Consider the following 13,710-nt stretch of genomic DNA (forward strand, 5'->3'; position numbering starts at 1 on the left):
GAGAGAGAGAGAGAGAGAGAGAGAGAGAGAGAGAACTCGTCAGCTTGGTAGCTGGGAGGATGGAGGGTGGGAAAATATATTCTACAGCCTTTCATTAAAAAAATAAAGAGGCCTCATCTCCTGAGCTTTTCAATCTATCTGCCTGTCTATTGAGAGGGCCTGAAAAGGCAGCCACGCAAATCAGAAATTCCTCTGCTATGGAAATGTTCCAGCTTCACAAATCAGCCATGTTTTTTTTTTCTTTCTCTCTCTCTCTTAGGCCATCCCCAATAATCACAAATAACAAGCTGTCGTATCTTCAGAGAAATCATGTATTAAACTTATGTGGAAAGGTTTTCTTTCCCCCTCTCCTTCCTCTCCTCTCATCTTCTTTCTAAGGCTTTTCGACAATAATATCGCTGGAAACAGGCAGAGGCTGATAGAGTTTATAATAAATTAAGTCTGTAGCCTGGCCCTGACTCGGAAATTTAAATTATAATTACTCCTCTGGGTATGTAAGGGGTTATTGCCAGAGAGAGAAATAAATTGAAGTGAAGTGCGTTTTCACTGCTTTTAAGGCACGCCAGCACGGCTCTCAGTACGGCCTCAGCGCACATCTTTGTATGTATGTGTGTGTGTGTGTGTGTGTGTGTGTGTGTGTGTGTGTGTGTGTTTGTGTTTGTGTGAATGCTTTTGCCCTGACACACACACATTGACCTCCTCAGCTCTTTTCTTTATCTGTGCTGCCTGCCTATCTGACCTGTGTGAAGGGACAATGATGCTGGTGCTAACATGGAGATATGTGTTTTCATTGAGTGCTGGAAAGGTCACAGAGAGAGTGGAGGTGTGTGTGTCTGTGTGTGCGTGTGTATATACCAGTATGACCAGTAAATAAGTGATGGTGCCCAGTAACTATCACATCACTGCCTGAATCCCAGTCATGCATCAGTGGGAGTGTCTGAGCTCTGCAATATATCTATTATCATTAAATGATGTATTTCTCTCTCTCTCTCTCTCTCTCTCTCTCTCTCTCTCTCTCTCTCTCTCTCTCTCTCTCTCTCTCTCTCTCTCTCTCTCTCGCTCTTGCTCTGTTCACACAAAACAGAGAAGTTAATGGCATTATTCTAACACGTAGTGCCTGTGTTTTAAAATAAAAAAGAGACAGATAGAGAGTGGAAAAAACGTAGACTGGCTTGACAATAAAAGGACATTTTGCCCATTCGACTCCACTTGATGTGACCATTTGAATGTCAGTGGTAAATTGCTGAACTCAAAAAGGGTTACCCTAGGCTTAATGTTCTCAATGTACTCTTCACCCCTGACCTCTGACCTCTATCCTGCAGAGTGTTCTGAGGTCGTTCCACAACCTGAAAGACGTGGGTATGGTCCAGGTGAAGGTCATCAGAGCAGAGGGGCTGATGGCAGCAGACGTCACGGGTAAGTCAATAAGTAAAACTCCGCTATCAAGAGTGAAGCATTTTATTAAATCTGTCACTTAAAAACACACCCGCTTGTCTGTTAGTTTCCACAAAATTGAATCTTCCCATGCCAAATGTATAAAACATCAATCCATCAATGTAGTTTAATTGACAATGGCAACAAGAACCCTTTGAGACAGTACATTTTATTTGTCACGCGCCGAATACAACCTTTTAAAGAAATATATTTTTCCTTTATTTTAAATTGTTTTCTATCTTTCTCTATTTTTTATTTTATTTAACTAGGCAAGTCAGTTAAGAACAAATTCGTGTTTACAATGACGGTGTCACGCCCTGGCTCTGGGGACACTGTTATGTTGAGCCAGGGTGTGTAGATCAATGTGTTTTGTTTTCTATGGGTGCTATTTCTATGTTGGCCAGAGTGGCTCCCAATCAGAGGCAACGAGTGTCAGGTGTTGCTGGTCGTCTCTGATTGGGAGCCATATTTAAACAGTCTGTTTTTCATTCGTGTTTGTGGGATTTTGTTTCTAGTCGGTTGTGTTAGACCGTGAACTGTCACGTTATCGTTTTGTTGTTTTTTGATCGTGTCTCTAATAAAGAGTATGTTTGCCTGCAACGCTGCGCCTTGGTCCTCATCTATTCCTGACGATCGTGACAGACGGCCTACACCGGCCAAACCCGGACGACGCTGGGCCAATTGTGCGCCGCCCTATGGGACTCCCAATCACGGCCAGTTGTGATACAGCCTGGAATTGAACCAGGGGGTCTGTAATGACGCCTCAAGCACTGAGATGCAGTGCCTTAGACTGATGCGCCACTCAGGAGCCCACCTTACAGTGAAATACTTACTTACAAGCCCTTAACCAACAATGCAGTTTTAAGAAAAATAAGTGTTAAGTAAAAAATAGATAACAAAAAATAAAAAATAAAGACCAGCAGTAAAATAACAGTAGCGAGGCTATATAGAGGGGGTAACGGTACAGAGTCAATGTGCAGGGGTTAGGGGAGAAGCTTAATTTAAACCACCAAGTCTCCAAAATATTTATCTGACATCCTAGTTTCTCCATTAATTCATACTTTTAATGAGGTCTACAGTGGACAGGCCCACTTGACTATTTCACAGTGTGTGTTATCTAGTGAAAGTGAAGTGGGAGTGAGTTAGCTTGGCCTTATTCAGGGGAGAGGACCCACACACATTAGCGGCTAGAGCCGCGCTCCTCCATTTCCTTGTTGGAGATAGCAAAGCGACAGTAACAAGGGCTAATGGCTCTGCCTGTGTTTTTTTACCAGAGAAACAAATGGAAATCCCTCCGCTATGTGCTGCTGACCTCAATACAGAACTCATATCTCAGTCTGGGTTTTACTGTAGCTATTCTACAGTAAAGTATTCAGCCACTTTCAGAACCAGAACTTCTGCAGAAATTCTTCTGTAATGATGGACAAATATGACTACGATAGGGAAGTGCATAGGCCAACAGAAGTGCAATGCCTCAAATGTCCTTTGAGTGAAGTTGTGTGTCCGCTTTTCATGCATTGGACTCCGGTGGTGTTGTCAGTGTGAGTACTTGTAGAGAGCTACGCACTGTCAAGTATCACCATTTTGAGGCTCTCGCTCTCTCTCTGTCTCTCTGTCTCTCTGTCTCTCTGTCTCTCTCTCTCTCTCTCTCTCTCTCTCTCTCTCTCTCTCTCTCTCTCTCTCTCTCTCTCTCTCTCTCTCTCTCTCGCTCTCTCTCGCTGTTAGGTTGTCCTCTCCACCCTCAATTTCACGATATCACCCCTAACCAGATGGTACATACCCTCCACTAATCCCGCCCTCACAGATTGATCAGCCCATCGACCACCCCATCTCTCAGATGGTTTGCTCCATCCTCCAGCCCCACCCCCTCAGATGGTCGGGTCCACCACGCTGACCTGCTAACCTTGCCAGGCTTTTCCAGTGTGTGTTTGTTTGTGTGTGTGCGTGTGGTGTTCCCAAGGGAATGAGAGAGGGAAAGAGAGAGAGAGAGAGCCCATGAGAGAGAGACCATGAGAGAGAGAGAAACCATGAGAGAGAGAGAGAGAGAGAGAGAGAGAGAGAGAGAGAGAGAGAGAGAGATAGTGACCATGAGAGAGAGAGAGAAACCATGAAAGAGAGAGAAACCATCTGTTTGGCAGTTTGTCCCATCGCTACTCTACTTGTGGCATTTACATGAAGTATCTCTACTCCAGCCCAGTATAATAACTGAAAATAGTCTCTAAAACCAACAATCCCATTTGATGAGGTGCTCTTACCCGTGTGAGTACCTCCCGTACTGTTCCAGCCTTTCAAAGACACACAGGATCTTCCCAGTGAAGGGGGCATGCAGATCAATTTACTGCATCAATATAAGAGGAAGTTTGTTTATTCTTGGAGGACCAATCTTTGTAATGGAATTTGGGATACAGTAAAAAGTGCTTTGAGCTGAGGCTTCAATATTACTATGTAACAGATTGGTAATAACATGTATCAACACTTTGCAAGGGTGCAAGCATGCACTTGACTGACAGTGTAATACTGAGGATAGTCTTAGTGATGTAGTGATGACAGTAAGGGATGTATTGAGACTCTCAAACACTGCAGTATAAAGCATGCTGCTTTCAACATCTCTAAAAAGGAACTCAGACTTGCCTCCTGGAAGACAACGACATCACCTCAGTTCCACCGCTTTGCTTAACTCAGTTTAACATGCTTATCTAACTGCTGCCTGAAATTAGTTTGATGCTCTCGCCGTGAACCCAGCCACGATATGGAAAATGAACCCGGGGAGGAGCTCTGGCTGGCCGTTTACCTGGACTGTCAAAGTAGCCCTCAAACCTGAGCGTGTAATTGGCTGAGACAGCCGCCTCTGGTGCTCTCCATTAAGGTGAAAGTTCATCACCAGCGACAACCACTCACCACCGCAGCCACATTGCCTGCATATTATTAAAGGAGAACACCGTTAGAGGGGGATTATTTTGTTTTCTTCAAAACATTTAAATCAATTTCAGTCAATTGTAGCTCATTCGAGAGTTGTGTCTTTTATATTCTAGTGACCATACAAATATCATGAAAAACTGGGTGTTGATGCAGTAATTTAGGAAGATGTAGTATATTGTTCCGAATTTAGGAAAGGAACATAAAACAGGAGCACTTTTTTTGCATCATCATACTCAAAACCCTAGTTTCTGAATTGTAAATACAAATTGTTTCTTTCTATATTTTATATAATTTAGTATTTCTTATGATTTGTTATCATGCCTATATGGAAATTCACAATATTTTATAGCATCATCAGTTTTCACCAACTACTCGATTAGTACATTTTTTATTGATTATATTAAATGAACAAATGATAAAGCATGTTCTGTTGTAAAAGTGAACCCACTCTTCTAGTTGATAGTGAATTATTCTGTATATAATGATGTTGCATTGTAGGAGTGAGTGTCAATATCAACTTGAAGCGTACCGGCAGATCAATACGTGCCACAAATAGATGTGAAAGGTAACACCTACGGCTCCACATTGATCACTGTGACATTTGTTTAGCTCTCCCACTAAATGTCCTGCCCTTGTCACAACATTAGAAGAAACTCACCGGAATCAATGGAGCCGTACCCAACGCGCTGCCTCAACGGGGAATTGACGCATGAACCCAAATTCAGCCTCGCCTTCAACCACATTTGTTCTGTTCTTAACTTAATTATTAAAAGCAACCGCACACTCTTGAAGTCATTTTATTTCACATTACGCTCTTGGGGAATTTGAATGGGATATGTTTCTCTCTCCCTGACCTAGCTTTTAAGAGTGATCTGCTTGAACAAACAGCAAAAGTGTTCCCAACAGTTCTGATAAAAGTAAAGATGAAAGCTGGAATTAAGAGTTTCTTTTTTTTTGTGGGGGGCAGTTATTTAAATATACAAAGAAACAGTAACATGTATTTCCATACACAAACACAGAATATATAGGACATTGGTTGGGGGTAGTACAATATGCGACTCTCTGGAGAAGTGTCCAACCATAATGATTATGTCTCTATTTCATGGCTTTCAAATTGTGTGTTTTTCTTTTAACTGTAAAACTTTCTGGAATGTTTCCTTTGAAAGTGGAGAATTACATAAGACAAATATTCTGCCAAATATTACTTTTGTTAACAGTGCTGATTACATATTTACTGTACAGCTATCATCTCCATGGTGTCTTGCATCATGCTACTCATTGAATGGCAAATTATGTCAGCCTGTTAATTGCGTGAGCCTGTCTTTCTTAAACATGCTGCCATCACATGACTTGGCTTAGTATAAAACATAATGTATGTCCAAAATATCAGAACCAGTAATGCAGTGCCTTGCAAAAGTATTCATCCCCCTTGGCATTTTTCCTAATTTGTTGCATTACAACCTGTAATTTATATTGATTTTTATGTGGATTTCATATAATGGACATACACAAAATAGTCAAAATTGGTGAAGTGAAATTAAAAAAATTACTTGTTTCAAAAAATTTGAAAAAATAAATAACAGAAAAGTGGTGTGTGCATATGTATTCACACCTTTTGCTATGAAGCCCCTAAATAAGATCTGGTGCAACCAATTACCTTCAGAAGTCACATAATTTGTTAAAGAAAGTCAACCTGTGTGCAATCTAAGTGTCACATGATCTGTCACATGATGTCAGTATATATGCACCTGTTCTGAAAGGCCACAGAGTCTGCAACACCACTAAGCAAGGGGCACCACCAAGCAAGCGACACCATGAAGACCAAGGAGCTCTCCAAACAGGTCAGGGACAAAGTTGTGGAGAAGTACAGATAAGAGTTGGGTTATAAAAAAATATTCGAAACCTTGAACATCCCACGGAGCACCATTAAATTCATTATTTAAAAAATGGAAAGAATATGGCACCACAACAAACCTGCCAAGAGAGGGCTGCCCACCAAAACTCACGGACCAGGCAAGGAGGGCATTAATCAGAGAAGCAACAAAGAGACCAAAGATAACCCTGAAGGAGCTGCAAAGCTCCACAGCGGAGATTGGAGTATCTGTCCATAGGACCACTTTAAGCCATACACTCCACAGAGCTGGGATTACGGAAGAGTGGCCAGAAAAAAATGCAGTCTTCCAGAGATTTGAGACTGGGACGGAGGTTCACCTTCCAGCAGGACAATGACCCTAAGCATACTGCTAAAGCGACACTTGAGTGGTTTAAGGGGAAAAATTTAAATGTCTTGGAATGCCCTAGTCAAATCCCAGACCTCATTCCAATTGAGAATCTGTGGTATGACTTAAAGATTGCTGTACACCAGCGGAACCCATCCAACTTGAAGGAGCTGGAGCAGTTTTGCCTTGAAGAATGGGCAAAAATCCCAGTGGCTAGATGTGCCAAGCTTATAGAAACATACCCCAAGAGACTTGCTGCAAAAGGTGGCTCTACAAAGTATTGACTTTGGAGGGGTGAATAGTTATGCACACTCAAGTTTCTTGTTTGTTTACAATAAAACATATTTTGCATCTTCAAAGTGGCAGGCAAATGATACAAACCCCCCCAAAATCCATTTTAATTTCAGGTTGTAAGGCAACAAAATAGGAAAAATGCCAAGGGGGTGAATACTTTCGCAAGCCACTGTATAAGGGATAACACATTGTGTAGATAATGTGTAGATAACGTCAATCTTGCTGTGATAGTGAAATGACATCAGTGTGTTCCTCTGGCGCTGCCTCACAGTCTCTCCACTTGTTTGGAATAACTTCCACCGGAGTTCACCCACTTCACCTCCAGTCACCAAGTCTGTCTTACTAAACTCCCTAGCTCCTCTCCCCCCTCCCTCCCTGCCTCCCTCTTCTCAGTCCCATCCCTGTCAGACAAGATGTCTACTCTCTCTCTCTCTCTCTCTCTCTCTCTCTCTCTCTCTCTCTCTCTCTCTCTCTCTCTCTCTCTCTCTCTCTCGCTCTCTCTCTCTCTCTCTCTCTCTCTCTCTCGTGCCCCGGGCAGAGATTCCATAGTGCTTATCAGGTGGTGTCCGAGCGCTAGGATCCTTGTAGCAGGGCCAGTGATATAGTGTAGCATGGGGTAAAATTAATGTATCACATCATTACTGTAGGTGATAAATGGTGGGTGGAGCTGTCATGCGGTGAGGAGGAGCAGGAGGGCTATGTGGGAGGTAATTCTCTGATCAGCTCCTGGCTGTTTATCTGCACCTCTTTATCAGGTAGAAAGCTAGCGCTACTGCTAACCACCATCGCTGCTTCCCCCGTAGGCTCCGTAGGCCAGCCGACACTGGATTAGACAGGAATAAACCAGACATAGATAAAGTTAATAAGGCTCCTCTTTTTATCGACATGTCTCTCGCTGTCTCTCCCGCTCTTGCTCCCTCTCTCTCTTTCTCTCTCCCTCTCTTTCTGTCTCCCCCTCGCAGGCAAGAGTGACCCCTTCTGTGTGGTGGAGTTGAGTAATGACCGGCTACAGACACACACCGTCTACAAGAACCTCAACCCCGAGTGGAACAAGGTCTTCACCTTGTGAGTCCACTTCTGTACCCCATGTTGCCACAGACATACCCACTCATGATCTCATACTGGGTGGTCTCTCTCTCTCTCTATCTCTCTCTCTTTTATCGCTCTCTGACACATGACGGTACTTGATATACACACACACACAAATCTAAATATACTGTTGTGTCAATCGTGTTGCACCTGTACCTAATAAAATAAGAACAAAAAATGTATTATTTTAAGAAGTATTACAATACGTTATTAATACATTGACGGATAACCATATGCCTCAATTGTATTGTTATCATAACTTGAATACAAGCGATGATTGTAACAAAACAATTATAGCTATTACATTTACAAAATATAAATAAAACAGCCTCATTTTAAAAACAGTTTCACATTCCCTGCTATCCCTGTTTCCAGTTAGGTCATGTATTTACATTTGCCATAGGATTTTGTAAAAATGTAAATGTTATTTTGGAATGCACATGATAATACACATTTTCAATTATGAATTCTCATATTTCTGTAAATATCTCGATTATCATTGTGTGGAAAAGCACATTTTCTAAAACATCTTGATTGAATAATACAATCAAACACTGTCATTTCTAATGTATTTTATTCAACTAGCCAAACATTGCACAGCGTATGCACTTAGCCTTCTGTAAATATTCAAAATATATTTATATGGTAGAAAAAAAGTTTTGTATTTTCTTTTTTTTTTAGGGGTGGGGGGGGGGGGGGTAACAGGTACAAAAACAATTAAAGAGTCACATCGAAAGATAACCCCAACCCATTCTCCCCCTCAGTCTCCATCCACCCCCTCACATCCTCCCTCCCCAAATCTATTTATTTGACAGTATTATTGAGTATTCATACATTCATACATCTATACATCTCATAGAAAACATAGCTAATGCTAGTCAATCATGGAGATTTAAATTCTGAGGTCTACGTTTCATTCCCTGGTAAATCTTTCCGCCTATGAATGTATTTTTTGATTGATATGCAATAGTTTTCATTGGATTCTATACATGACTATGTACATATGTTTATATGTTTATATCTCATATCTATATCTATTTATTCCAATCTTCTTTATGGGGAAATACACAAGTGAATTCCCATGGAAAGCTGGGTCATTGAGTCGTCCTTTGAGCAATGCCGCACCTATCTCTCCCTTTAAGAGTAACCTCCTTTCTTTCCATCAGCATCCTCACTAGCCTACTTTTCAAAGATAACATTTCATAACCACGATTCTCTTCCTCCTACAACTCTCGCACTCTTTAGTTGAGTGCAAAGGTCATAGAGGACTGTAGTTTCATCATGCTACGAATGGTGTGGGAGATGTCTGATTGTAGTGGTTTAATTGTTGTTCTGTGGCGAGCAGTAACGTGAAGGACATCCACTCAGTGTTGGAGGTGACGGTGTACGACGAGGACCGAGACAGGAGTGCAGACTTCTTGGGGAAAGTGGCCATCCCTTTACTAAACGTGAGTCCTCCTGATGAAATGTCTCTGCTATCTATCGACTCCCCTTGGGGAAATACTGTTGAAAAAAACACAATACATTTTTTGCAACTGTGGATGAGACTGTTATCATTGAGAGAGAGAGATAGAGAGAGAGAACGTGGTAATGTACCCTGGCGGGCTGATTCCCCAGGATAGTTAATTTCTCCCTGACAGTGCTGTGGTGGTAATGAACAGGTACTTGTCAGAGTTGCCACAGTTGTTTTGGGCTCTCTGTCAGATGCAGCAGCTGGGGTTCAAAGGTGGCCCAGGGAGTGTATTCAGCCGGGTATTGCCAGACAGACGGCTGTCATGTCCCTCTCCCACAGATTCAAAATGGTGAACGGAAAGCCTACGCCTTGAAAAGCAAGGAGCTGACAGGGCCAACAAAAGGGGTCATCTTTCTCGAAATAGACGTGATTTTTAATGCTGTAAGTCTCTCTTCTTTTTTCTCCTTCACTTTTTTCCTATTATGACACCCCCCCCACCACCATCCCTCCCCACTCCAGAACGTGTCTTCTTTATGCTGTTTGTCCTTCCTCCCCTGCCGTCCCTTGTCCCCCGTCCTCGTTTTCAGTTTAATTATCGAACACTCCCACTCAGCAGCCTTTGTTCACCCATTCATTGTCACTGTGTGTGTCCTGCTGGCGGCCATCTTAGTTCTGTGTGTGATGGAGAGAGCGCTCACTATAGCCCGTGACACAGGGCATATGTACTGCCATTCATCTCAACAAAATACATCTGTATGTATGTATTTAACTCAGTCAATTCAGTTAGAAATCTGTCTATGCCATATTGTGAACGATCACAATAGAAATAGGGCCATATTGTGTTATTTTGATAATATCCCACCATTGGCTGTGTGTTGATAATGTGTCTGTTATTCCCACACCAGGTGAAGGCCGGTCTCAGGACATTGATACCCATCGAGCAGAAATACATTGAGGATGAACCCAGAGTGTCCAAACAGGTAGGTCAACAACAACAGCCTCTACCCTGCTGCCCCATTTAGCTCAGAGTCTACCACAGTCCTCCATTATATTAGATATGTTAACAAAACCCAACCAGTCTTGAGTGGCATCTTGTGAGGCCACAACAGTGTGGGCAAGAGCGAGAGAAAAACGTCCCTCTCTTTCCCGCTCCCCCCCAGCTCTCTCCTTTACTGTGAGTGGTGAATAGAAATGTCAAGCTGTCAGCTCTGGTGGTGTATAAGTAGATTGGCCATCCTTAGTTGGCCCTCTGTACCACTGCTGCTTTGCACTTCATTGTCACACCACTCAATGTGGCGGTCCCACAAAGGGCTGAATCGTGGGGGCTTGCCCACATCAGACGTGTCACATAAACGCCGTTTGGGCTGAGCAGTCACCCACTCTTATACCCTTTTGTCTCTCTCCCCTCCTCTTCCCTCTCTCTCTCCTTCTCTCTCCCTGTGCCAAAAGATGCCCACTCTGCACTTTCCCCTGTGTGATCCTCCCCGTCCACCCTCCCTGTTTGCGCTTCTCTTTTTTCATCTATACTTCACCTCTGACTCATAGTGATGCCCCATGTCAACGTCTCTGAATGATGATGTCATCGATTGCTTTAGAGAGATTGCCCCGTGAGGGCTCTTTTGTGTTGGGCTAATCCCTGCTGTGGCCCGTTGCCTGTCGTTACACACACAAACCCCAAAAGTAGCCAGTTAAATACAGACATTATATTACATTATATATAATTAGACGGTTAATATCTGAATTCAGGATATTACCAGAGCCAGGACCTAAGCAGGAAAAACTCCACGTTGTAGTTATAGTCTATAACTAGGGTCCAGAGTTTTTCCTGGTCCAGTTATGTGATCACGGGGAAACTCCTGGCCCTAGATATTACTACTCACGTTGGTTGAAACTTGCGTATTAAAAACTAAATGTGTGTAGCACTTTAGAATAGTCCCTCTGCTGCTAGTTACAGTAGTGTGATCAAAGCGTGGCCGTGTGAGACCATGCGGGGATGTGGGTGACTCAGAGTGCTGTTGTCTTCAGGGGGTGGATGTCCCCACCAGGACACCGTAGACACACAGTCATTCTCAGTTCACCACTACTCTCCGTTGAATAATGAATTAGGTGGTGCTGTAAAAAGCACAATTCCCCCTAAACATCCCAGAATCCTCTTAAAGACACATCAGAATAGATATTCCCTCTTGGGGGACTACTTCCTGGATGTGACCTGATTGGCTGACTTCTATTCTGTCATGTTGTTGTGGTGTTCCCTGATTGGAACACAGCGGAATGGGACTGCGGTGCTTTCCCCATCGCTGGCCAGATGCCTGCCTGAACTCCCTAGGGATGTGAAATCATCACAGGCCGTTAACACTATTACTATTCCTTAACTTCATTTGAAGAGCTAGCTTTAAAACACACAGCCTCAGTGAACTTGATTTAGTGATTGGGTTTCCTATACACTCAGCATTTTGTTAACATTATTGTGCCAATACTTGACCAACACTAGGCTGGCAACATGATGGGGTATGAGAAACCAGACAATGTATTGTCCATGTTGCGCGTTGCCCTTTATTGCTCCAGTATCTCATACCCCATCACATTGCCAGCAACATTACTAGGCAATATTGCCCAAAACATTTTTATTGCCAGTATTATGTCCTGAATACGTTTTGTAACACGGCTTGGTTGAATACTTAATTCTGCTTGGTCGTGTTAGAAGTGGATTTTTTTATAATATATATGTTTTATATATGTTTGTCTTTAATAATACTATAGTCACTTCCACATACCGAGTGACATTGTTGGGGAATGTTACTAATAGTTAACATGCAAAGATTTATTGACCTATTGACTATGACATATGATAACAACTAATACCAGGGCTGATAAGGCCTTAGAAAAACAACAGCATGATGCTAACATTTAGAGTAGTAACAAAGGAAACATGTAGGAAAGACAGTTTGGCTGACTTAGGCAGAAAAGCTAATTGAGATGTGAGGACAGACACTGATATAGTTTTAGCTTACAGAGGAGTTCTCCGAGAAAATGTATCTCTGCCCAAATATTTCCCAAGCACTACAGTCTGGTTTTCGAAAACATCTAGAATAAATTGTTGTTCGTTATCAGGCACCTGTGGCCTGTTTTCGTCTTATTCGAAAAATCCTATGGTTTAGCCTGCCTATGGACCGACAGCTGCAAGATTGCTTTGTTTCTATGATACATTTTCCAGACATGATTCATCCTCTCCTGTCTTGCATACAGCCTACCCAACGTTCTATATTAATCAATCAAGTAGCAGTCTCTAGGACCTCCTCATGAATCATATTTCACTATCATCCTTGGGTTAATTTTCCTGCGTACATCGTGGTATTAAAGAAGTTCATGTGAAGTTCCAATTGTCGCCGCTCTTTCCGTCGAGAGGGTGTTGATTACATATAATGACATAAAGAACTATAGAATGAGTGTCGACTCCAAAATGATCGATTCCTCGACTCCTTGACCATCGACCGCCATCAACGCCGGCTGTATTGTTATGTCTGTTTCTATGTCATGTTTATGACTGCTTATGTCACGTCTAGTTGCTGCTGCAGAACTTCAACAGAGTGAGGCGCTGCATCCTGTTCCTCATCAACTCCGGCTGCTACATCAACAGCTGCTTCGAATGGCACTCGCCTCAGAGGAGCATCTGCGCCTTCCTGGTACTAATACATTCATTTACATACACACCTCATGTACATATACATATGTTACAGTACATATAGACTACATATACACACACTCATCTGCCCCTTTCTGGTACTAACCCTTCTGACATAGGCTATACAAATACATATCTGTACATATAGATTTAATGAACAATAGATGTACCACAGTATAAATATACTAATATATTTCACAAAACACACTTAAACCAGTGTATCACCTGGATAGGATGGACTTCAACAGGGCAAGGAATCAAACATTCACCAACCAATCTAAGGCCTACACTCTTAGAAAAAAAGGTGCTATCTAGAACCTAATAGGGTTATTCGGCTGTCCACATAGGATAACCATTTGAAGAACCCTTTTTGGTTCCAGGTAGAACCCTTTTGGTTTCCATGTAGAACCCTTTCCACAGTTGGTTCTACATTGAACCCAAAAGGGTTCTTCCTGGAACTAAAAAAGGTTCTACCTGGAACTAAAAAGGGTTCTCCTATGGGGACAGCCAAATAACCCTTTTGGAAGCTGTCTTTCTAAGAGTGTAAGAGACAATGTAATGTTTGTAGCGAAAGTCTTGAGTCTCTCTCTCTCTCTCTCTCTCTCTCTCTCTCTCTCTCT

At 42.4% G+C, this 13,710-nt stretch overlaps 1 protein-coding gene across 8 annotated transcripts in view; it reads left to right on the forward strand.

Annotated features, from left to right (window-relative positions):
• The window catches only part of mctp1a (multiple C2 domains, transmembrane 1a), a 241,744-nt gene that overhangs the window by 174,303 nt on the left and 53,731 nt on the right, over nucleotides 1-13,710 (forward strand). For all 8 annotated transcript variants that reach the window (XM_041904553.1, XM_041904545.1, XM_041904546.1 and 5 more), the window contains exons 10-15: nucleotides 1,323-1,416; nucleotides 7,829-7,931; nucleotides 9,301-9,403; nucleotides 9,748-9,849; nucleotides 10,314-10,388; nucleotides 12,972-13,091. In XM_041904553.1, the coding sequence (XP_041760487.1) occupies nucleotides 1,323-1,416; nucleotides 7,829-7,931; nucleotides 9,301-9,403; nucleotides 9,748-9,849; nucleotides 10,314-10,388; nucleotides 12,972-13,091 (597 nt within the window). The remainder of the gene's footprint in view (nucleotides 1-1,322; nucleotides 1,417-7,828; nucleotides 7,932-9,300; nucleotides 9,404-9,747; nucleotides 9,850-10,313; nucleotides 10,389-12,971; nucleotides 13,092-13,710) is intronic.

This window comes from Coregonus clupeaformis, chromosome 18 (genome assembly GCF_020615455.1).
Source record: "Coregonus clupeaformis isolate EN_2021a chromosome 18, ASM2061545v1, whole genome shotgun sequence".
NCBI classification, from domain to species: domain Eukaryota; kingdom Metazoa; phylum Chordata; class Actinopteri; order Salmoniformes; family Salmonidae; genus Coregonus; species Coregonus clupeaformis.